This window comes from Salmo salar, chromosome 15 (genome assembly GCF_965601325.2).
Source record: "Salmo salar chromosome 15, fSalSal1, whole genome shotgun sequence".
Classification (NCBI taxonomy): Eukaryota; Metazoa; Chordata; class Actinopteri; order Salmoniformes; family Salmonidae; genus Salmo; species Salmo salar.
The window spans coordinates 95,342,437-95,367,500 of NC_138305.1; the positions used below are offsets into that span (position 1 = coordinate 95,342,437).

Sequence of the window (25,064 nt, forward strand, 5' to 3'; positions counted from 1 at the left end):
AGCGCAGATATCGACTCTGCCGCTTGAGCATGCTTTTGCGGCACAGTCGATAGCGCGCTGGACTTCGGGCTAGAAGGTCGAGAGTTCGAGACCTGCTCCCTGCCTGTTTCATTACATTGGTGTCAGAAGTGATCGGACCTTGCATCCACGACAGTGTGTGTGCTTGGCCGGTGAGCGCATTCCTATAAGACGTTGAGTCGCAAGCTAGCGCGAGGATGCACTCTTTAAAAGGAGGGAGTACTGTAACGACCCTGGGTTTATAAGCGCGGATATCGACTCTGCCACTTGAGCATGTTTTTGCTGCACAGTCAATAGCGCGCTGGACTTTGGGCTAGAAGGTCGAGGGTTCGAGACCTGCTCCCTGCTGTTACATTACAATACCATACGAAATGGATGATGGACATCCACAAATTAACACATACCATATGAAATGTAACATATCATGTTAATTGGAGTATATCGGAGTGCCACAGCGGTCTAAGGCACCGCATCTCAGTGCAAGAGGCTTCACTATGGAACCTGGTTCGAATCCAGGCTGTATCACATCTGGCCGTGATTGGGAGTCCCATAGGGCAGTGCACAATTAGCCCAGGTCGTCGGGTTTGCAAAGCGTAGGCCGTCATTGTAAATAAGAATTTGTTCTTAACCGACTTGGCTAGTTAAAAAAATATAACTGATTTACTTACAGAATAATACGAAATTATCTGAGACCACGTTGAAAGTTGTGAACGTCACACTGTGTCAACTACTGTATCCAATGAGGAGCATTTAGAGGCTATACCGATTCTTCACACGACGCGGAATCATGACGCAGATGACTGGAGAAGAGAATCAAAATCAACGTTTATTTTCAGATACGAAATGTGAACAACTTTTAAGCGTTTAAAACTATAACCCGTTCGTTGACTAGAATACGTTATATTTGGTAAGTATATTTACCTAATGAGGGATCTGTTTTATGTCTGCGAAGATTTTTCGTCGGTGGAAAGGATATGTACAGGATACAGGATATATACAGTTGTGATTGGACAGTAGGCATGTCTGATATAAAATAATAACTGAGTTCTGCATGTTAGTCTCTTTGTTTCTACCAGATATTGCTGCTCGTGTATCTACTTAGACACACCCGTCAATACATAATAGTTTTCCTTGTTGATGATTAACAGAATCTAAAGAAGAATAGACCTACTGTACTGACAGACCAAAAAAAAGATTAATGGTATTTACGATAATGTAGCTATGTGGATTTTTTTCATTATCATAAATTCAAACGATTACAGTGCTCATGGGCACAACTATGTTTTACTGTGGCTTTGGGTTGGTGGACAAGAACGTAAACAATGAAATGAAAGCAGTATGTTTGTTGCAGGTAGTTGTAGATATATGTCCCTAACTATGGACGTTATTCTTATCCATCGGCGTTATGGAAAAGTACATTCAAGTTATACGTTGGTGTGAGCAAAGACAATGTGCCCATCTGTCAGCATACCAGGCTTTGTCCTCCACCTCCAACGGTGTTACTCTTATCTAAGTAGATCCACATGCAGGGATCAAACTCTTCTCTCCAGATGGAATGTGACCAGTGGTTGACTAGCCTGCCTTTTTATGGCCAAACCAGGCTGCATGGGGATCAGCTATGGAGAACCCGGAGCTTTAGCTCACTCCACTCAGTTGGTTCTCATGGCCCCTGGTATGCAGGCCCTGTAGCAGCTGTGTTGTCATGGACATTTGCCTACCAGGTGCAATATTAGCCTGGTCCCAGATTTGTGATGTCTTGCCTAATCATATTTTCATTTATTTTTTAACCATTATTTAACTAGGCATGTCAGTTAAGAACAAATTCTTATTTTCAATGACAGCCTAGGAACAGTGGGGTTAACTGCCTTGTTCAGGGGCAGAACCTCAGATTTTTGCAACCTTTCGGTTACAAGTCCAACGCTCTAACCACCAGGCTATCTGCCGACCATAAGAGTTGGCAAAAGAGATAGTGATGCACCCATATGACATTTTTGGCCGATACCGATGTCTTATATCAAACATTTTAGTGGCCTTTTAAGCATTATAGTACAGTTAAATAGTTAACACACACACATGGATGCAGCGGTCTAAGGCACTGCATCTCAGTGCAAGAGGCGTCACTAGTCCCTGGTTCGAATCCAGGCTGTATCACACCAGGCCGTGATTAGGAGTCCCATAGGGCGGCGCACAATTGGCCCAGCGTCGTCCAGGTTTGGCCGGGGTAGACCGTCATTGTAAATAAGAATTTGTTCTTAACAGACTTGCCTAGTTAAATCAAGTTTACACACACACACCACACTGACCAAAAAGTTATTTTGTTGGCATTTACCAGAGGTGGGACCAAGTCATTGTTTTATAAGTCACAAGTCTTGGCACTCAAGTCCCAAGTCAAGACAGGCAAGTCTGAGTCAAGTCTCAAGTCAAGACCGTCAAGTATCAAGTCAAGTCTCAAGTCCTAAACTTTGAGTCTCGAGTCCTAAACAAGTCATAATGTGCTCTATACCAACTGTAATACCATTTCATATTTTTAACAAGAGTAATAGTTAGTATATTACATTTACGTAAATCATGAATGCTTTTAAAAATATCTATATATTTCTTACTTTCCAAATAAACATATTTCCATGGAAATACATGGGTAGCCATGAGAAAGACCCCCCCCCCCCCCCCCCCCCAATAGTGATCGACGATCGCTATGGGGCGCAATCAGGCGATGTAGGCTTGTACATAATCGCCCAACCTTAACACACACACACTCTCTCTCTCTGTGTGCTTACAGTAGGCTAATGTATGTCAATGGTTTTAGGAACAGCAGTAACATCAGGCAGAATTTAGGCTACTAACTGCCTAGCCAATTGTAGCTCAATCTTGGGTGCAATGATCACATTCCCGCACTGACTGACTGTGTGGAGGCTCATTGATTTAACGTTATGTTAGCCTACATGATACACTAGTAAAGTAATACAAAATATATAGCTGTCGGCTATATTAACCACGACTTACCGTTCTTTGTGCAGCTTCAAATGTCAAACAAAGTTGGAAATTGTGTGCCTCCGTCTATAATTTTCTTCCTGCATGTTTTGCAAGTTGCAATCCGTTTTGTGTTGATACAGCGTCGTCTTGATATCCTAAAATAATAATTTGGGGTATCATCTTTCCAAGGACTCCATCTGAATTCACCCACTGACGTTCTTCTGCACTGCCACGCACAACTTTTTCTCAGCTGGCACAATTTGATTGGCTGCTGTCTGATTCAAACTGTAATCTGTTAAATGAAGAGTTGATGTGCTGCACATTTTTTTAATAGCATTATTTTTAATATTTGGACTTGGGGAGGGTATCAAGTCAGGTCAAGTCAAAAGGCTCAAGTCCAAGTCAAGTCACGAGTCATTGGTGTTAAAGTCAAAGTCGAGTTGAAAGTCATCATATTTGTGACTCGAGTCTGAGGGTGGAGAGGAGGATCTGATGGTTCACAGTATCAAAGGCAGCAGATAGGTCTAGAAGGATGAGAGCAGAGGAGAGAGAGTTAGCTTTAGCAGTGAGGAGAGCCTCCGTGACACAGAGAAGAGCAGTCTCAGTTGAATGACCAGTCTTGAAACCAGACTGATTTGGATCAAGAAGGTCATTCTGAGAGAGATAGCAAGAGAGCTGGCCAAGGACAGCACGCTCAAGAGTTTTGAGAGAATAGAAAGAAGGGATACTGGTCTGTAGTTGTTGACATCAGAGGGATCGAGTGTAGGTTTTTTGAGAAGGGGTGCAACTCTCGCTCTCTTGAAGACGGAAGGGACGTAGCCAGCGGTCAAGGATGAGTTGATGAGCGAGATAGGAGAGAAGGTCTCCGGAAATGGTCTGGAGAAGAGAGGAGGGGATAGGGTCAAGCGGGCAGGTTGTTGGGCGGCCGGCCGTCACAAGTCGCAAGATTTCATCTGGAGAGAGAGGGGAGAAAGAGGTCAAAGCATAGGGTAGGGCAACGTGAGCAGGACCAGCAGTGTCGTTTGACTTAACAAACGAGGATCGAATGTCGTCAACCTTCTTTTCAAAATGGTTGACAAAGTCATCCACAGAGAGGGAGGAGGGGAGGAGGGGGGGAGGGGGAGGAGGATTCGGGAGGGAGGAGAAGGTGGCAAAGAGCTTCCTAGGGTTAGAGGCAGATGCTTGGAATTTAGAGTGGTAGAAAGTGGAATTTAGAGTGGTAGCAGCAGAAACAGAGGAAGAAAATGTAAAATGTAGAGAGGAGGGAGAGAAAAGATGCCAGGACCGCAGGGAGGCTAGTTTTCCTCCATTTCCGCTCGGCTGCCCGGAGCCCTGTTCTGTGAGCTCGCAATGAGTCGTCAAGCCACGGAGCAGGAGGGGGGGACCGAGCCGGCCGGGAGGATAGGGGACATAGAGGGTCAAAGGATGCAGAAAGGGAGGAGAGGAGGGTTGAGGAAGCAGAATCAGGAGATTGGTTGGAGAAGGATTGAGCAGAGGGAAGAGATGATAGGATGGAAGAGGAGAGAGAGAGCGAAGGTTGCGACGGCGCAATACCATCTGAGTAGGGGCAGAGTGAGTAGTGTTGGAGGAGAGCGAGAGGGAAAAGGATATAAGGTAGTGGTCGGAGACTTGGAGGGGAGTTGCAGTGAGATTAGTAGATGAAGATGAAGGTAGCTGGCTGCTTATAACTTTAGCTTTGGGCAACAGGGTTAAGTAGCTGGCTAGCTATTTATTTTCCTGAACTGAAGTTCAATTTCAATAGGCGAACAACAAGTGGCTACCTAGCTAATACCTACTCACAAGGATTCCTAAATCATTGCTAAGAATAATGAAAATAACTGCAGTTTATGCTGGTCATTGTTTTCAGACTGGTTGTATTGGTGCTAGCTAGGTACCCAGAAGTTGCGGTTTAACAAATCATGTTTTATTACCAACGAGGTATTGTAAACACATCGTTCCTGGCCGGTGTTTGCTTGTGTGCAGACTTTTTTGTACAGCTTTGACAGTGCTAGTAGTGGCGCTTGGCTTGCACGTGCAAATTCAGAACATACAACATTCTATAATAGAACTGTGTTATTGACGTGTGAAATTAAAAACATATTTAACAGGTTAAATAGTGTTATTTGATGCGTCAAATAGTGTTATTTGACGTGTATCTTTTTTGGCATGCAAAGACCCAAACGGCGTTCCATAGTATGTATGTCGTGAAGCTAATAGCAGTGACGCTATTACTGTGTTACTGTGTAACTCCAGTAGTGCAACATCTGAAAAATAGTACACTTGGTAGTGTGTACCGTGCTCAACCAGTCGGCGAAAGCCAACATCAACCACGACAGAGAACGGTTGATTGTCAAGGGCAATGAATTCCATTATCTTGGCGTTAATGTATTTCGCCTTTGAGTTGTCTCACTAAAATGTTCTTACTCTGTCAAATGACTGCTCGACTTGTTGACTGCTCCCCACTGCAGACATTGTGGGCTAGGTTAGGAATGCTGTGTTGCACGTGTAGCACAACATTTTACGTGACGTCATTACGTCATGTACCTACGTTATATAGGTATGTTATATAGGTATGCACGTCAGCTTTGACATCGGTTTTGCACATCGGCGTTAAACTAGACATCAGGCTTTTCAGAATGCATCCTGGGTTTTTAAACACTGTTCTTTCTTTTTAATGGGTCTTTGTGTCTGTGGAAGCTCATTTTGAGTGGTGACTAGGCACTTTATGGAGCCATGGTTTTGGTTTTGAACCGAGAGTAATTAGATAAATGGTGTTGCTAAGTTGGTATTTACCATGTCCTATCAGCAGGGGTCAACAGATGTTGTTGTTTTGGCGGAATAGTCTAGTAGAAGGACCTGTTCTAAGCAAAACGGTTCAGTCTGGTTTTGATTTTCTCCATCCATGTACACAGAATAGGCTTAGCTTCCAAATAAACATTCCATAGCTGGATTTGAGAACTTTCTGAAACCACACTTAATAACATAATTAATATTTTGGCTGTAGGCTACACGTTCATGAAGAACAATCTAGCCTTCTTCTCTGGGAGCTTTTCATATCATTTGAGGACTTAAAAAACGTTTTGTTTACATGTAATATAGCTTCAGCCATATTATAAAAATAACCTAAAGAAGACTTTCAGGCTGAAAGTGAGGCCTTGTTCTTCTATCTTCTTGAGAAACCACGTGGTGACATTTGCCTCTACTATCAACCCTACATTAATTTATGTCAAATAGTGTATTTAGAAGGAAATTATACCTAGCAACTCATATATTACCATTGTTACCAAGCTTAGCTCATCATCAGCCATTCCTCATTTCCACCCAAGACTGCTGTAAATAGTCCAGAAACTACTTATTTCCCTCATTAAAATGCAAATCAATTGATAACATTTTTGACATGCGTTTTTCTCGATATTTTTGTTGTTATTCTGTCTCTCACTGTTCAAATAAACCTACCATTAAAATTATAGACTGATCCTTTCTTTATCAGTGGACAAACGTACAAAATCAGCAGGGGATCAAATACTTTTTCCCCCCACTGTACAAGCCCCTAACTAACAATGCAGTTAAAAAAAATATGAGTAAGAATAAGAAATAAAAGTAACAAGTAATTAAAGAGCAGCAGTAAAATAACAATAGCAAGACTATACACGGGGGGTACCGGTACAGAGTCAATGTGCGGGGGCACCGGTTAGTTGAGGTAATATGTACATGCAGGTAGAGTTATTAAAGTGACTATGCGTAGATGATAACAACAGAGTAGCAGCGGTGTAAAAGGGGGGGGGGGGGGGGGGGGGACACCAAGGAACTTGAAGCTCACAACCTGCTCCACTACAGCCCCGTCAATGAGAATGGGGGAGTGCTCAGTCCTCTTTTTCCTGTAGTCCACAATCATCTCCTTTGTCTTGATCACGTTGAGGGAGAGGTTGTTGTCCTGGCACCACATGGCCAGGTCTCTGACCTCCTCCCTATAGGCTGTCTTGTCATTGATCAGGCCTACCACTATTGTGTCATCGGCAAACTTAGTGATGGTGTTGGAGTAGTGCCAGGCCGTGCAATCATGAGTGAACAGGAAGTACAGGAGGGGACTGAGCACGCACCCCTTAGGGGCCCCTGTGTTGAGGATCAGCGTGACGGATGTGTTGTTACCTACCCTTACCACCTGGGGGTGGCCCGTTAGGAAGTCCAGGATCCAGTTGCAGAGGGAGGTGTTTAGTCCCAGGGTCCTTAGCTTATTGATGAGCTTTGAGGGCACTATGGTGTTGAACGCTGAGCTGTAGTCAATGAATAGCATTCTCACATAGGTGTTCCTTTTGTCCAGGTGGGAAAGGGCAGTGTGGAGTGGAATAGAGATTGCATCATCTGTGGATCTGTTAGGGTGGTATGCAAATTGGAGTGGGTCTAGGGTTTCTGGGATAATGGCGTTGATGTGAGCCATGACCAGCCTTTCAAAGCACGTCATGGCTACAGATGTGAGTGCTACGGGTCAGTAGTCATTTAGGCATGTTACCTTAGTGTTCTTGGGCACAGGGACTATGGTGGTCTGCTAAAAACATGTTGGTATTACAGACTCGGACAGGGAGAGGTTGAAAATGTCAGTGAAGAAACTTGCCAGTTCGTCAGCGCATGCTCGCAGTACATGTCCTGGTAATCCGCCTGGCCCTGTTGCCTTGTGAATGTTGACCTGTTTAAAGGTCTTACTCACATCGGCTGCGGAGAGCGTGATCACACAGTCTTCCGGAACAGCTGGTGCTCTCATGCATGTTTCAGTGTTATATGCCTTGAAGCGAGCATAGAAGTAGTTTAGCTCATTTGGTAGGCTCGTGTCACTGGGCAGCTCTCGGCTGTGCTTCCCTTTGTAGTCTATAATGGTTTGCAAGCCCTGCCACATCCGACGAGCGTCAGAGCTGGTGTAGTACGATTAAATCTTAGTCCTGTATTGACACTTTGCCTGTTTGATGGTTCGTCGGAGAGCATTGCGGGATTTCTTATAAGCTTCTGGGTTAGAGTCCTGCTCCTTGAAAGCGGCAGCTCTAGCCTTTAGCTCAGTGCGGATGTTGCCTGTAATCCATGGCTTCTGGATTGGGTATGTATGTATGGTCACTGTGGGGACGATGTCATCGATGCACTTATTGATGAAGCCAATGACTGATGTGGTGTACTCCTCAATGCCATCGGAGGAATCCCGGAACATATTCCAGTCTGTGCTAGCAAAACATCTGTTTGGGATGCTCTGTCTGGATCAACGTGTACGATAGCGTGTTCCAGTTCCCGCCAAAATCCAGCAATTTAACAAAGCCATTGAAGAGGAGTGGGACAACGTTCCACAGGCCACAATCAATAGCCTGATCAACTCTATGGGAAGGAAATGTGCCGTTCTGCATTAGGCAAATGGTGGTCACACTAAATACTGACCGGTTTTCTGATTCATGCCCCTACCTTTTTTATAAAGGTATCTGTGACAAACAGAAGCATATCTGTACTCCCGCTGATGTGAAATACATAGATTTGGGCCTAATCAATTTATTTCAATTGACTGATTTCCTTATATGAACTGTAACTAGGTAAAATCTTTGAAATTGTTGCATGTTGCGTTTATATTTTTCGTCAGTGTATGTTCTGGAGCCCTGACCATCCGCTCAAAAGCAAAAAATAAATTAAAAAATGATCCCTGCTTTCCCTGCGCTGTCCTTGGTGGGAGTTGGCTAATCGCTCACAGGGCTCTGTTTACCGACCAACGGCTGACTCCATTGTTGAATCCTGGTGTGGAATGTGAGCTGTCTGCTAGGCTGAGGCTCAATGCTCGTCAGCTTGTTGTTTTTTCTGCCGTAGAAGGCCAGGAGATAGATGGCTGCCTTGCCCTTCATGAAGCTTATCTCTGTAAAGACATACCTGTGTATTTTAAGAAGACATGAGTATCCCGTAATCCCACCTGGAATCTTGTTGGACAGGAGCTCACTGGAACACATATGTTCTGCTGCTTAAGCTCCTGTTCCTCTTATAGAATATTAGCTCAAACATATTGTGGAACTCCTTCACCTAAATATAAACAGTACCGGCAACCAACACGAGTACCAGCACCTATTTCAGTCAAAGTCAAGCCCTGCATGTAGCAATCCCAAAGTTTTTACTTGCCCTTCAGATGACTGGTTGTTGTTTAAGCGCCCCAATGTCATAACCTGTAGAATAACACTGATCAAAATCAGCTAATTCAAGTCTATGGCAGCCTTTGAAAATAAATGGCTTTTAGTGAGAAACCCAGGAGTTCTCTTTAAATTAGCCTTGCAAGAGTCATGACACATGCTGACAGTTTTTAAATCAGCTCCTAACACATTGTAACATTTAGAAACTGTGAGACTCTCTGCTCGTCAAGATGGGGGTAATTCTCTGTGTATGGCCTTATTACAGCAGCTGGTAATAACTTTTCAGTGAGAAACCAGGGAGCTCTCATTATATTGTGACATGACGCAGTGATTTATAGTGTTTAACCAGTTTTCAAATAACTAAGACTTTCTCTTCATCAAGTAGAGGTATTTCTTGTGTGTGGCCTGATTAAAACAGATGGTTGATTTAGTTTGTCAGTTGTTTTTAGGAAGCTGATTTGTGGGTATTATGAGTGCAGTGTTTCAGTCTGAGGGTGACTGTGAGCAGGCCAGAGGCAGGCTGGCAGGCTCTAGTTTGACGACTACCTCATGGGGGCGGATAGGAGGACGTACGGTAGGCAAACAGGTATATGAGAAGAGGGGGGAGTTGATGTGGGGTGTACCACCCCCCTCCATCCAATGGAAATGGACACTGCCTGTCAAAGTATATTTAGACCCACAGCACAGGCAAGCTCTCTTTCTTAAACACGGACAGGGAGCTGCTCATAGTCACTGGAGCTGTGCAATATACAGTCATACTTTCTAGAAGGCAGGCTACTGTTTGTTTATTGTGTTGTTTTACCACCTAGTATGCCCAGTAGGGCTCTTCAGTTAGGGGATCCTCACCATTGGCTTTACTGTAATTCAGCTGGTTGTTATTTGTATTGAAAATACCAGAGGTTTCTGTAAGTAGCTGAACCTGCTAATTCTTAACTCTGTTGAATACCTACACAGTGTTGCTCATTTAGTTGTTATTTTGGTTTGTAGGCTTCATATTTAGATTTTGTGGTACAGTGTTTGTGAATCAGTGAACCTGAACCCATTTAGAAGTGATTGTAACAGAAATGATAATGGTGTTTCTGTTTTCAGATGAACCCTGTCTTCTAAGTACAACCTGTTTGAGAGATCCAGACAAAAGAGATGGAGGGAGGAGTGATGGAGAGAGAAGTGATGTCTGAGAAGCCAGTCATGCAGACACAGCCATCCACATTGCCCTTCTTCGACACGGCCCACGCCTTCAACCTGCTCCGGGGGATCCACGAACTCCGCGCAGAGCGCAAGTTCTTTGATGTCACGCTCTGCGCCGAGGGCCGCGAGTTCCACTGCCACCGGACTGTGTTGGCCGCAGCCAGCACCTACTTCAGGGCCATGTTCGCCGGGACGCTGAGAGAGAGCGCCATGGACCGCGTGGTCCTTCACGAGGTGTCTGCTGAACTACTGGGCCTGCTGGTGGACTTCTGTTATACAGGCCGAGTCACAGTCACCCAGGATAATGTAGATCTCCTGCTGAAGACAGCCGACCTGTTCCAGTTCCCCTCCGTTAAAGAGGCTTGCTGTGCCTTCTTGGAGCAGAGATTAGACGTCTCCAACTGCCTGGAGATCCAGGACTTTGCAGAGGCCTACGCCTGCCGTGATTTGGCCGTCAGCGCCCGCCGCTTCGTCCTCAAGAACATTGTGGACCTAGCCAAAGGCAAGGACTTTGAGCGGTTGCCCTGGAAACGGCTGCTGGAGTTCGTGTCGGACGATGCGTTATGTGTGGACAAGGAGGAGACGGCCTATCAGATCGCGGTGCGCTGGGTCAAAGCAGACTTACAGAGGCGGCTCCACTACTGGCCCACGCTGCTGGAGCAGGTCAGACTACCCTTTGTACGTCGGTTCTATCTACTCGCCCACGTGGAAAGCGACCCCCTGGTTTACCTCTCCCCCTCCTGCCTGAGGATGGTGAGCGAGGCCCGGAGCTTCCAGTCTTGTGAGTACGACCGGCATGACAGACCCTGCCAACGCATGCGGCCGCGGCCCTCCACCGGCCTGGCTGAGATCCTGGTAGTGGTGGGCGGCTGTGACCAGGACTGTGACGAGCTGGTCACTGTGGACTGTTATAACCCTCAGACTGGACAGTGGCGCTACCTGGCTGAGTTCCCCGACCACCTGGGAGGGGGCTACAGTATGGCCGCCCTGGGCAATGATATGTATGTCACAGGTAGGTTGACAATGCTCATTATACACACTATTTATGTTGTTTGGTAACACATAACTATCAAGGTATATTTTATATTGGATTAATGAAGGGTAATTGGTAGTTTATAAATGTGAAAAGGTATAAAATGTATTGAATTTCACTGGATATAGCAGCATATAATCTTTCTTTATACTGTAGGTTAGGCTATATGTTTAAAACACTATCTAAATCAGTGTGATGTGTTTATATCCAACGGACAGCAGTTTACATAAGTGGTTACAGTTGCTGTGTGATGTCTTAGTCACTGTTACCAGAATGCTCAGGTTTCCAGTCAGTGAATCTTATGAAATAGCAGGCAGGCAGTAAGAGTTGAAATAAACCACAGCCAGCCACTCTGGCTATATGAGAGGGAGGAGCGTTGAGGTGAGCTAGCTAGGTGGGAGGAACATGGTGTCCTGCCAAGACTGCAGCAGTGGTTGGTGGGCTCACTGAGACAAGACCTGGGTTCAAATACTATATGAAATATTTCATATACTTTGAGTGTGTATTTGAACACGCCTAGAGATGGTCAGTTTTGATCGTTTTAGGACGATCCTATTGGTTCATTAATTAAGCCAGGCTAGCTCAATCAAGCAATGATCACCTCTTTTAAATAGTACTTGAAACTAGGTCTCTCAAAGAGGCCATCATCATCAGCGAATGTCTTTCAGGATCAGGAAAAGAGTGATTCCATTGAGAAAACATATCAGGCCCTCACACGCTGCCTGTAATTCTGGCAGGACAGTGATGGGGTTCATAAATCATTAGCAGTGCTCTCATACCTTACAGCAGGTGGCTGCAGCACAGAGCACATGGTTGGAAATGGGCTAGTGTTATGAAAGGTGCAGTTGATTCAACGTCCTTATTGTCATTAAACCTACAAGGTGAAGCTACAGCTGCTAAACAGACATAGAATGAGTACAACACATGTCGAGGAAACAGAAAGAAGTATTGAAATTAAGATACATTATTCAGTTGCCAATTTATTCAGCATATAAAATGTGGCAAATATTCTTCCACATAAATGTCTGGTTGACCTATTGGTGATTTCCTCTGTGCTAGAACACCCAAGGGTGATGCATGGGTTTTCAATTAGCACCACTTAGCTGTAACCTGACCACATGTGAAGAACAGTATGTCTTTTGTGGATCTCTTCCATCTAAAACACACCTCGCTCCTGTCCTTTGCACCCTAGGAGGATCGGACGGTTCTCGTCTCTATGACGGCGTTTGGCGCTACAACTCCAGCGTTAACGAGTGGACCGAGGTGTCGCCAATGCTCAAAGCCCGGGAGTACCACAGTTCCTGTGTCCTCAGAGGTCAGCTGTATGTGGTGGCGCCAGACAGCACGGAGCGCTACGACCACTCGCTGGACTGCTGGGAGGCCCTGCCCCCCATGCTGCACTCCATGGACAACTGCTCCACCACCACCTGTAGGGGGCGTCTCTATGCCATCGGCTCCATGACCACAACAGGGGAGGACAACATGGCCATACAGTGTTACGATGTGGACACCAACCGCTGGACCCTGGTCAACTGTGGCGAGCTGCCACCGTGGTCTTTCGCTCCCAAGACAGTCACTCTCAATGGGCTCATCTACTTTGTCAGGTGAGGAGAATATGGACAGGAATGTGGGACAGTGAAAAAGTATTTGAAAATTATTTTAAATCTAAATGGGATCAACTTTATAAAAGGTTGGATGAGATAGAAACTTGCTAAATAATGTGGAAGTACATAGAGGTCAATCCTTCTGTCCTAACGTTAAGGACAGCTGTAGCTGTTAAACAGAAAGGGAGGATGAATGGTATATGGTTTTACATTTAGTCATTTAGCAGACACTCTTATCCAGAGCGACTTAAAGTATTGAGTGCAATGTTGTGTTCGAGACCACCTAGCGAGACCGAATCAAGACCAAGACCGGGGCAAATCGAGTCCGAGTCAAGACAAGACAGAGTCAAGACCGGGACGGGGGCGAGACACAGTCAAGACCGGGACCAGAACAATGCGATTCCAATTTAAGACCACAGTAATAAGAGCTCAAAATGTACAGTATTTCTGTGTCAATATTTCAGAAGAACATATGGATTCTTTAGCCATTCAGAATGTTGAAAATTTGATTCTAAGGGCAAATAGAGAGCCACTACAAATTATCACTAACCATGGTCTCGAAATGACAGATATAAATTCTAAATGTTACAATTTCCCCCGGCCCACCCTAGGCGAGTGCACAACTCTCAAATAATTTCCCTGTCTCCTCTTCTAGGGGAGCAAGGAAATTCCAAAGAGCGTGACAAGGTTTTAGGATATGTTTCAACAAAAGTAAAGGACAATAATGTTACGAGTGAAGTAGAAAGCCCAGGTTTTAATAGTCTAAAAAATATAAAAATGTGTCATGAAAGGAGTGTGGATATCTGGCCTGGCAAAGCGGACTCGTGCTGACTGAACAGGCTGATAATGAGTTTTTTCCTCCACTGGTCTTGGCTGGTCTCAGGAATAAATTACAAGTCCTCATTGTCTGAGACCGAGTAAAAATGTATCAAGACCAAGACATTTAATATGTGGTCTCGAGACTGGTCTCCAGTACTACAACACTGATTGAATGCATCAAATCAAATGTTATTTGTTACATGTGCCGAATACAACCTTACCGTGAAATGCTTACTTACAAATCCATAACCAACAATGCAGTACAAGAAAGAGTTAAGAAAATATTTACTAAATAAGTAAAAAAGAAAAAGTAACAATAAAATGACAACAATAACGGGGCTATATACAGGGGATACTGAGAATGTGCGGGGGTGCAGGTTAGTCGAGGTAGTTTGTACATGTAGGTTGGGGTAAAGTGACTATGCATAGATAATAAACAGCGAGTAGCAGCAGTGTAAAAACAAGGGAGGTTGGGGGTGTCAATGTAATTAGTCCGGGTGGTCATTTGAATATTTGTTAAGCAGTCTTATAGCTTGGGGGTAGAAGCTGTTAAGGAGCCTTTTGGACCTGGACTTGGCGCTCTTGTACCGCTTGCCGTGCAGTAGGAGAGAGAATAGTCTGACTTGGGTGACTGGAGTCTGACAATTCTTTGGGCCTTCCTCTGACACTGCCTAGTATATAGGTCCTGGATGGCAGGAAGCTTGGCCCCAGTGATGTATTGGGCCGTATGCACTACCATACCATACCAGGCAGTGATGCTCTCGATGGTGCAGCAGTATAACGTTGCGGATCTGGGGACCCATGCCAAATCTTTTCAGTCTGAGGGGGAAAAGGTGTTGTCGTGCTTTCTTCACAACTGTCTTGGTGTGTTTGGACCATGATAGTTTGTTGGTGATGTGGACACGAAGGAACTTGAAACTCTCGACACACTCTACTACAGCCCCGTCGATGATAATGGGGGCCTGTTCGGCCCTCCTGTTCCTATAGTCCACTATCAGCTCCTTTGTCACACTGCCAGGTCTCTGACCTCCTCCATATAGGCTGTCTCAGTTTGTTTCATAATTGTCCCGTGTGAATCGATTCCACGACCCTGGCATTGCAAGCGCCATGCTCTACAAGCCTTCCCTGTAGCTCAGTTGGTAGAGCATGGTGTTTGCAACACCAGGGTTGTGGGTTCGATTCCCACGGGCCAGCACAGAAAAAAAAAATGTATGAGTTGTATGAAATGTATGCATTCACTACTGTAAGTCGCTCTGGATAAGAGCGTCTGCTAAATGACTAAAATGTAAATGTACAAACTGAGCCACAGGCTAGGCGTGACATTTCTCACTCTGGATTCTTGCTTTCTAGGGATGATTCGGCAGAGGTCGACATCTATAATCCTCAGAAGAATGAATGGGACAAGATCAGCCCCATGACACAGGTATGTGACACACAGGCGGTGCTAATGTTATGGCCTGCCACATTTTTCCCTCTGCCTTTACAATAGTATTTATATCAAAATATGTACTGTTTCCTTCTTCAGGTCCATGTAGGAGGCAGTGTGGCAGTCCTGGGTGGTCGTCTCTTCGTGTCTGGTGGCTATGACAACACATTTGAGCTGTCTGACATGGTGGAGGCCTACGACCCCTCCACCCATACCTGGACACCCGCAGGCCGCCTTCCCCAGCCCACCTTCTGGCATGGCAGTGTCAGCATCTTCCGCCAGCTCATGCCCGCCGTATCCAACGCTTTTGAACCCATCGACCTGCCCGAGGCTAACTCCATTCACCTGCACCGACACCACCGCAACCAGGCCATGCACAACCACAACCTCAACCAGAACCACGACGTCAACCCAGTGTAACACACTCCATGGACTAATGGGTCAGGGAATATCATACTGACCACTGTTTCAGCCATTTTAGGTTTACTGTGAAAACATACACCTCATTATGATGCCACAGAACAAAAGGTGGAAAGACAGAGTGATCAAATGATCCTGCATGGATGTGATCACTATAGGACTGTAATTACATTACATTGTGCTTATGTGACTGAACATGTGTGCAATGTTGTGATCCCCATGTAATTCACTTGCCTACCACACTGTCATTGATCATGATCAATGGGCATATTATTGACTGGACTAACAGACTGGCTGGGTATGAAGGTCTCATGTTGGGGAAAGCACAATCTACCCATACATGGACATCTACAACAGGCAGTAGTGTATTATCTAGATTATGGTTATACAGTTGAAGTCTGAAGTTTACATATACCTTAGCTAAATACATTTAAACTCAGTTTTTCACAATTCCTGACATTTAATCCTTGTAAAAAATTCCCTGTTTTAGGTCAGTTAGGATCACCACTTTATTTTAAGAATGTGAAATGTCAGAATAATAGTAGGGAGAATGATTTATTTCAGCTTTTATTTCTTTCATCACATTCCCAGTGGGTCAGAAGTTTACATACACTCAATTCGTATTTGGTAGCATTGCCTTTAAATTGTTTAACTTGGGTCAAACGAAGCCTTCCACAAGCTTCCTATAATAAGTTGGGTGAATTTTGGTCCATTCCGTCTGACAGAGCTGGTGTAACTGAGTCAAGTTTGTAGGCCTTCTTGCTCGCACACGCTTTTTCAATTCTGCCCACAAATTTTCTATGGGATTGAGGTCAGGGCTTTGTGATGGCCACTCCAATATCTTGACTTTGTTGTCCTTAAGCCATTTTGCCACAACTTTGGAAGTATGCTTGGGGTCATTGTCCATTTGGAAGACCCATTTGCGACCAAGCTTGAACTTCCTGACTGATGTCTTGAGATGTTGCTTCAATATATCCACATCATTTTCCTGCCTCATGATGCCATCTATTTTGTGAAGTGCACCAGTCCCTCCTGCATCAAAGCACCCGCACAACATGATGCTGCCACCCTCGTGTTTCACGGTTGGGATGGTGTTCTTCGGCTTGCAAGCATCCTCCTTTTTCCTCCAAACATAACGATGGTCATTATGGCCAAACAGTTCCATTTTTGTTTCATTAGACCAGAGGACATTTCTCCAAAAGTACGATCTTTGTCCCGATGTGCAGTTGAAAACAGTAGTCTGGCTTTTTTATGGTGGGTTTGGAGCAGTGGTTTCTTTCTTGCTGAGTGGCCTTTCAGGTTATGTCTATATAGGACTCGTTTTTACTGTGGATATTGATACTTTTGTACCTGTTTCCTCCAGCATCTTCACAAGGTCCTTTGCTGTTGTTCTGGGATTGATTAGCACTTTTCGCACCAAAGTATGTTCATCTCTAGGAGACAGAACGCGTCTCCTTCCTGAGTGGTATGACGGCTGCGTGGTCCCATGGTGTTTATACTTGCGTACTATTGTTTGTACAGATGAACGTGGTACCTTCAGGCATTTGGAAATTGCTCCCAAGGATGAACCAGACTTGTGGAGGTCTACAATTTTTTTTCTGAGGTATTGGCTGATTTCTTTTGATTTTCCCATGATGTCAAGCAAAGAGGCACTGAGTTTGAAGGTAGGCCTTGAAATACATCCACAGGTACACCTCCGATAGGCTAATTGACATAATTTGAGTCAATCAGAAGCTTCTAAAGCCATGACATTTTCTGGAATTTTCCAAGCTGTTTAAAGTCACAGTCAACTTAGTGTATGTAAACTTCTGACTCACTGGAATTGTGATACAGTGAATTATAAGTGAAATAATCTGTCTGTAAACAATTGTTGGAAAAATTACTTGTGTCATGCACAAAGTAGAGGTCCTAACCGACTTGCCAAAACTATAGTTTGTTAACAAGAAAATGTGTGGAGTGGTTGAAAAACAAGTTTAATTGACTCCAACCGAAGTGTATGTAAACTTCCGACTTCAACTGTATGTCTTTTTTTTTTTAACTTCCATAATCAACTAACTACGGAGTTGTTTTCCACTTTCCGGTTGTTTAGCGTGAGAGCCAACATTATCGCTCATAATCAGTGGCATGACCCCATACATTCCAAAAGTGAACACAACCACCACAATATTTTCTAGCACTAACCAGCTTTAATAACCATTGAGAAATTAATCTGGAGACTTGTCCAGAGCTGTACAACTATGGAACCTTAGGATGGAATCAGAGCATGTGTTGCAACTGGGACTGGGTTGCTAAAACCACATCAAAGTGATAGATTAAATAGATGTGTCCCTGTTCTATTGATATGATAGATTATCAAATGCTGATCACCGTTTTGCTCTCCCTTATTCAGACTGACTGTTTACACCTAATTGTCGCGACTACCAATCTAGCCTGCATGAAGTACTGGTCATATTTTCTTTCAAGGTGCATTTCTTTTATTATAGATGCTTTAATATTTTATTAGAATGGTGTAGTTTTATTTATGAAAATGTATTTGTAGTGTTAGTTCATATAATGTGTGTTTTTTCTAGTGCAACAGGAGGCAGAGGTACATATGAAGATAGATACCGGTGACAACCGCTGTTATGATAACTGGAGGTGGTAACACATTCTCAATTTATTTGTGCAACGTGTTTGATTAAAGTAAATTTTAGTATTGTTTACTTACTGTAATGCCATTCAGTTGTGTGTTTTCTTAGTTTCCATACAAGTTGTTTGTGTTGTCCAAACACAGTTTTACATATTTGCATTGTTTGTATACTGTAGTGAGGTCATCCTTACAGTGTGATTACAATAAAACTGCAGGCAGGACTGCCACTTTATTCCATTTACCGTTTGACTTGATGATGCAAGACAATCCCATTGATTTACATTCACTTCTCACAACCTGCCCTATTGACTTATCTCATCAAATTGTGTAAACACACAACAAACTTCATAAAACCTAAGCCAACTTATATTACATTGTCAGACCCAATGCACAGGCAAAATGAATATGATGTCCACAGAGTAGGGGAATGTCTTGAGGGGTTCATCATCTACTGGGCTGAGTGGGAACCAGTTCTTCTGTACAGTAATTTAGACAGAAAACATGGTTACAATAATGACTGAAATTAAATGAATGCTTCGACTGCAGAGCAGAGCGAGTAGCCACACTGTGGGAGTTATTGAAGTCTTGCAGTACTCAAGTTGCTCTAGGCTTCTCCAATGAGAATGTCTAGCAGTGTGAGATACGAACCGGTCTGTCCTGTCCTCAGGCCTTGCTCTTAGTCCTCAGGCCTTGCTCTTAGTCCTCAGGCCTTGCTCTTAGTCCTCAGGCCTTGCTCTTAGTCCTCAGGCCTTGCTCTTAGTCCTCAGGCCTTGCTCTTAGTCCTCAGGCCTTGCTCTTAGTCCTCAGGCCTTGCTCTTAGTCCTCAGGCCTTGCTCTTAGTCCTCAGGCCTTGCTCTTAGCAGGAGGATCCTCCTGTATGTCCTCCAGCTCCACCGTGGTCTCAGGGATGGGGTAATCTGCGACCAGGAGAGTCTGCTCCATCACATCTGTCACATTGAAGCTATGCCCCACCACACCCAAACCCTGGCTGATGGACATCACATCCACCTGTCCATGTCCCTGTGCCACCCCAACCTGGGTAAAGCCCACTTGGTCCTGGTTAAAACCCACCTCCATCTGCCCTTGGCTGGACACCACCTCCTCCGTAAGGGGCTGGATCACCACCCTGAGGATGTCACTGGCTCCTAGTACAGTTCCAGGTCCAGGTATAGGTCCAGAGACAGGAACAGAGACTGGGACACTGGGTCCAGAGACAGGCGCTGGCCCCTCGGGTGTCTCCTCAGTGGGTGGTATCTGTGAGGGGCTAGTCTCATCCTGCAACCCCACGTCCTTTACTATCAGGTTCCGTAGCTTTCTCTCCCGTGGATTGTAGTTCTCTGTACGGGTGTGGACCTGAACATGACGCCGTAAGTGAGCCTGGAGAAAAAGAGGAGACTAAAGGGTTAATATCAATTGAATACAAATGTAATGATCCCCTCAGTGGCTGGGTGAGCAGAAGGCATGCATGACATTTAAAGAACCAAGCTAGCACACTGGAAATGCATGGCCTACCTGTCTGGTAAACTTGTAGCCACACTTTTCGCACTCAAACTTCCTCATGCCCTGATGGCGACGCACATGGACGTGGAGCTGCTCGACGGCTGGCGGATAGCAAAGTAAACAAGACAATAAGAAAACATATGGCAAACTTGTCTTGTTCAACTGAAGTCGGGATGGAATCACTTCTGGAAGCAATCTACTGATTAGGTGTGAGATTCCCAAAGATTTTGTAGCACTATGATAATGGCTCCCGAGTCGCACAGCGTTGTCAGGCACTGCATCTCAGTGCTAGAGGCGTCACTACAGACCCTGGTTCGATTCCAGGGTGTATCACAACCGGCCGTGATTGGGAGTCCCATAGGCCCAGTGTCGTCCGGGTTAGGGTTTGGCCGGGGTAGGCCGTCATTGTAAATAAGAATTTGTTCTTAACTGACTTGCCTAGCTAAATAAAATATAAAATAAATAATCTTAAGCCTGTTTTAGGCAAAGATCTTAGTACTACAAAGCTTTTTGTAAACTCAACATGACAGGAAAGAAATATATTTTAACTGTGGTGCCACGATCTCATGTGGCCATTCTCACCCTTGAAGGTCTTGCCACATATCTTGCAACAGTGAGGGCGGTCCTCCTGGTGCTTGCTGGCAACATGGCGGAGCATTGGTCCCTTCTCTGTGAAGCGCTGGTTACAGAACTCACAGCTGTAAGGTCGCTCTCCCGTGTGGGTGCGGTGGTGCTTGTCAAGACTGGCTGAAATCACACAATGAACAGACATAAGCATTGGCACAAGCACAATGTTGAGCATTGGAATAGACAGTGTGAAAGCACACTGGATGTTAATGTGAGAGTTTGTGTTAGTCTGTGAGACAGAACCAGTGTGTATCTAAATGATTACTATGAGACTAAATCATAACATATGATCTGAGCAGCTATGTTTGTTGTTAGAAATGGGTTTGTCCTGCTCTGCCATCTACAGGGCCTAGTGAGAGGATGGCGAGCAGGAGGAAGTTGTTACCTTGTGTCCGGAAGGTCTTCCCACAGAGGTGGCACTGATGGGGCTTCTCTCCAGTGTGAACCCGCAAGTGCATGTTAAGGTTAGCCTTCTGGGTGAATGCACGGTTGCAGTACTCACACACAAATGGGCGCTCGTTTCTGAGAAATTAAGACAAACAGGGACGTCACATTATTTAACACTTCACACGACAGTAAGGCTGAGAAACAGTCTAGCTCCCCCATGGTAACAAACCCCTCTTCCACTACCATGGCCAGTCTCAGCCCCACCTGTGAATGGCTTTGATATGCATCTGCAGGCCGTGTCGGCTGGAGGCTCGATGGTCACACTCCTCACACACAAAAAGCTTCTCGCCGCGATGCTTGGACGCCTCATGCAGACGCAGCTCTGTTTTAGACAGGTATGCTTTGCTGCACAGAGAGCACTGTGGGAAAAAAGTATTACAGGTTAGAAGGTGATTAGCAAGCAAGCAGTCATAAATGTTGACAATAATGCAGAAGGAATAAAGGATTGAATACGTGAAAAAGCAGACCAATTAACACAAAGGAGAGGGAGACTTACTGCATGTGGTTTGGGTGCACCGTGGATTTTGATTTCGTGACTTCTTAAATCTTTTTTATGCATGAACTGTTCCGAGCATGACGTACACTGAAATAGATACAAGATCAAGCGATGAGTCAATATGAGTTTGATACAAAACACACCAGAGAGATAAGTCTTACAATGTCAATTAATGATGTTCACAGTACTGTGTATCGGGGTGGCGGATAGCCTAGTGGTTAGAACGTTGGGCCAGTAACTGAAAGGTTGCTGGATCGAATCCCCGAGCTGACAAGGTAAAAATGTCATTCTGCTCCTAAACAAGGCAGTTAACCCACTGTTCCCCGGTAGGCCATCATTGTAAATAAGAATTTGTTCTTAACTGACTTGTCTAGTTAAATAAAAAAGGTTTGTGGTAGGTACTGGACCTTATTGGGCATTTCCCCTGTATGAGAGACCGTGTGCAGACGTAGATCCCCCAATCTGTCAAATGACATGTGGCATTGAAGGCAGTTGTGTACCTGTAGTAAAAACAAGAATACACACATACAGTACATGAGGGAAAACCTAAAGCATTGTATCATTTATGGTATTTCTTATTGGACAAGTCAGTGGCCTTGGGGTTAGAATGTCCATCGTGAGATTGGAAGGTTGGGAGTTCAATCCCTAGCCGAGTCATACCAAAGACTGCATGGGACCTGATGAGTCTCCGCTTGGCACTTAGCATTAAGGAAATTGGGGATAAGGCCCTGCGATAGACTAGCGTCCGGTCCAGGAGGTGTACTAAGCTGCCTCACGCTACACAAACAGGAGATCGGCTCCTGCCATATAAGCCTTTCCAGCTCGCATTAGCCAAGGCTTGCACAAGGCTACTTACTTATTGGACATGTGAAGGTAGTCCCTCCCCTTTATGCTCAGTTTCCTTCCTATTGATGCCTAGTAAACATGGCCTTGGTCCTGCTGGTCACTCACCGCTTTTATTTTTTCACCACAGTTGCAGTTTCTGGCCTGGTGGTCCATCAGATTCTCCTTCCTGTAGTACCTCCTCCCACACTTAGAGCATGGAAAGGGCTTCTCACCTGTATGACACCTGAGGAACACAGGATGAACAGAAAACACACACTATTTACACCGGTATTTTTCATTATTCAGGTCTCGCTTGCAAAATATAAGTTATCTAAATAGGACAAACCTGTAAAGACAAAGGTGGTTTAATATAGACATGGTGATTGGCAAAGTCAATACAATATGATAGCAGTTATCTATATACCTGTTGTGTACTTTGAGGTAATACTTGCTGAGGAAGGTCTTATTGCAGGTGGGGCACTGAACAGAGCCCTTTGTAGACCCCTTGGCTGCCCGTTCACCGTTCTCTTTATTGACAGCTTTGGTTGGTCCTTTACGTCTGCCTTTGTGGGTGGAGGAGGTAGGCGGCAGGGCATGGGGCACATACTCTTCATCAGTGTCCTCAGCTACCCCCTCCACCAAATCACCACCACCGCCATCATCATCATCATAGTCTTCTTCATCAAGAGGCTGCAGATGAGAATTAGCTTTGTTGCTCAAATCTGGTACAAGGCTGCCGAACACATCTGTTACCTGTCAAATAATCAAATACAATGAATCATCATCATCATCATCATCATCTCTACGGTCATTCATCACATCTTCTGGCCCATCCACCTGCAACTGGGAGACAATATTTGATGCATCATATTGTAGCTATAGCCTAAGTGCTTGTAGTAAGGTATAGGCCAACTGTATAGTTCTAGTATAAAACCTACAAATCTGTAGGGACATTCCCTCCACACTCAATCTTACATTAACACTTTAGGATAAGGTAACATATTGTAGCCTACCTCTGATGGATCTGTAGGCTGAGGGAGGCTTTGTCCCTCCTCCTCAGCCCCATCACTCCTATCCTTTAGGCTAATAGCTAGTGGTGGAGTCCCCCTGCTAGTGGTCCCCCCATGGGGCAGGAGATGCACCCCGGGGCCCTCTCCAAGCGGTCTTCTGGAGGCCTTCACCCTACTCCCAGAGCGAGTTGTGATGGCAGTTGTAGTGGCGGTAGGTTCCAGACGATCCTTCTTACTTGAGCCGCTACTAGGGGTTTCGGATTTTTTGGGCCTCCCTCTTTTTTTAGGGGGCCTCCCTCTTTTTAGGGTGGCCTTGGTTTCCACATAAGTTACAGCTGAGATTGGCTGAAAATGATGGCTCAGAAGACATGCAGACTGCAGTCCTTCTGGAGAAACTGTCCCTTCTGTGGCAAACTGCTGACAAAGTGCGAGCGCATCTGGTACACATAGGCTGTCTGCAGCCTGTCGCACATTCTCCAGATTCAGAGAGTCAAGGTTTAACTCCCCGGTATAGATAAAGTCTAGAAGCAGTTCCAGGCCATCAGTGGGGAACTCCTCTGGGAGGGAGACCTCCTTAACCATGGTGGTGGTTGGCTCGGACTCCTGGAACCGCCCACTGAAACAGGCCAGGATATTGCGATGGGCATTGTACACCCTTGCACCTCCTCCTACAGTCAGTTTGGCATCACAGAACGAGCTCAGACTCCTCTGCTCATTCAGAAAGGACAAAACCCGTTGGGCATGGTTGCTACTCACCTTTGTATGCATTTCTCACCCTTGACAATAGATTGCTGCTCGCAAGGGACACTGTATTCAGTGTTATGCAGCTGAAAGGGTCATAAAACAGATGAAAATTCACAAAAACTGATAGTAATCTCTTTTCTGTCTGTAATTTATATTAATATCATTTGGCTATTAGCATTCTTGAAAATGCAATAGCATCATCAGCAATTCATAATGTATAAATTAGTCCAGACTTCAGATGAAGTGCATTATTAGCTAGATATTCATTTTATGGCACAAGGGGTTGAGCAGTTTCAAATATACCAACATATGAGATAATAATTGAATAGTAAAATAAATAGAATTTGTTGAAGATTAGACACAGACAAATGCAATACTTAGACATTATTAGCTAACCTTAGGCCTATACCCCTAGCTAGCTACGCACCTTGACGTTTCAGACATTATACAGACGCTCCCTAAACTCATCTGTCCAGCAGAAACAGAGATGCGAGTCACCCTCACCTTTGCAGGATGCTGACATTCGTATCACTGCTATCAGTTGTCGGAATGGTGCAGTGAATATAATATAATTTATAAAAAGTTATTTTGACTAACGTCTCAGGAACATGAATTGCTTTTGTTTTTGTCCTGGCCAGGCGGTAAGGACCGGATGTGACGTTTAGGCTAGCGTCGTGCTGTGAAATTGAAATGAAATAGTGTGTAACTTAGTATGTAAACATCACGTTTAAATCATACGATCGTATAGCTATAGAATTGCATTAGTTTGGGTTTGACTGTATAATTCTCGAGTTTATGTTCAGTTTTGTGGATGCATGGTCAGCTGTCTGTCTACTCCACTAGCGGCTAGCTACGGGTGTGTTCGTAAATTCAATCTGGAGGGCACTCAGAGTGCGCTCTGTGCGTTCGTAAATTCAGAGCGTTGTCAGATTGTCCTTTCGTAAATTCAGAGCGTTTCGCTCTCGGAGCTACACTGAACGCTCTGGCTGAGGAGTAGAGTTGATTCGAGCGTTCTGACCACACAACAGCAGTCAAGCACCCAAGCTAGCTACTTCCAGACACAAATTAAAGAACACTTAAATCTGACCATTTTACATTACTCGCCCTAGCAGAGATGGTTAGGCTGTTTTCATGTTATCCAGAGCGTTGGTGTCTGTAACTG

General features: G+C 44.8%; 2 protein-coding genes across 5 annotated transcripts in view; one reads left to right on the forward strand and one right to left on the reverse strand.

Annotated features, from left to right (window-relative positions):
* The first annotated feature begins 760 nt into the window (after nucleotides 1–760).
* On the forward strand, nucleotides 761–18,485 carry LOC106572566 (kelch-like protein 21). 2 transcript variants are annotated; one of them, XM_014146860.3, is made up of 5 exons: nucleotides 761–925; nucleotides 10,224–11,334; nucleotides 12,548–12,959; nucleotides 15,129–15,201; nucleotides 15,304–18,485. In XM_014146860.3, the coding sequence occupies exons 2-5, from the start codon at nucleotides 10,275–10,277 to the stop codon at nucleotides 15,622–15,624; spliced, it is 1,866 nt and encodes a 621-aa protein (XP_014002335.1). In that variant the 5' UTR covers nucleotides 761–925; nucleotides 10,224–10,274; the 3' UTR covers nucleotides 15,625–18,485. The 2 variants fall into 2 exon arrangements, with proteins under 2 accessions (XP_014002335.1, XP_014002337.1); XM_014146862.3 differs by lacking the exon at nucleotides 761–925 and adding an exon at nucleotides 9,863–10,039.
* Nucleotides 18,452–25,064, reverse strand: part of LOC106572567 (zinc finger and BTB domain-containing protein 48) — a 6,985-nt gene continuing 372 nt past the window's right edge. Inside the window, exons 1-11 of one of the 3 annotated variants that reach the window (XM_014146866.3) lie at nucleotides 24,407–25,064; nucleotides 23,162–23,985; nucleotides 22,573–22,838; nucleotides 22,275–22,392; nucleotides 21,731–21,823; nucleotides 21,324–21,410; nucleotides 21,032–21,186; nucleotides 20,766–20,902; nucleotides 20,336–20,500; nucleotides 19,766–19,854; nucleotides 18,452–19,630 (exon numbers count right to left, since the gene is read on the reverse strand). The exon at nucleotides 24,407–25,064 is cut by the window's right edge and continues 372 nt beyond it. In XM_014146866.3, coding sequence (XP_014002341.2) covers nucleotides 19,097–19,630; nucleotides 19,766–19,854; nucleotides 20,336–20,500; nucleotides 20,766–20,902; nucleotides 21,032–21,186; nucleotides 21,324–21,410; nucleotides 21,731–21,823; nucleotides 22,275–22,392; nucleotides 22,573–22,838; nucleotides 23,162–23,926 — 2,409 coding nt within the window. In that variant the 5' untranslated portion in view covers nucleotides 23,927–23,985; nucleotides 24,407–25,064 and the 3' untranslated portion in view covers nucleotides 18,452–19,096. Of the gene's footprint in view, nucleotides 19,631–19,765; nucleotides 19,855–20,335; nucleotides 20,501–20,765; nucleotides 20,903–21,031; nucleotides 21,187–21,323; nucleotides 21,411–21,730; nucleotides 21,824–22,274; nucleotides 22,393–22,572; nucleotides 22,902–23,161; nucleotides 23,986–24,329 lie in introns of all 3 variants that reach the window. The other 2 variants (XM_014146865.3, XM_014146863.3) reach the window with 2 other exon arrangements.

Coding starts and splice junctions, on each gene's coding strand:
- LOC106572566 (XM_014146860.3), top strand. CDS start 10,275: ATGGAGGGAGGAGTGATGGAGAGAGAAGTGATGTCTGAGAAGCCAGTC. Junction 12,960..15,128: donor GGGCTCATCTACTTTGTCAG/GTGAGGAGAATA, acceptor CTTGCTTTCTAG/GGATGATTCGGCAGAGGTCG. Junction 15,202..15,303: donor AGATCAGCCCCATGACACAG/GTATGTGACACA, acceptor TTCCTTCTTCAG/GTCCATGTAGGAGGCAGTGT.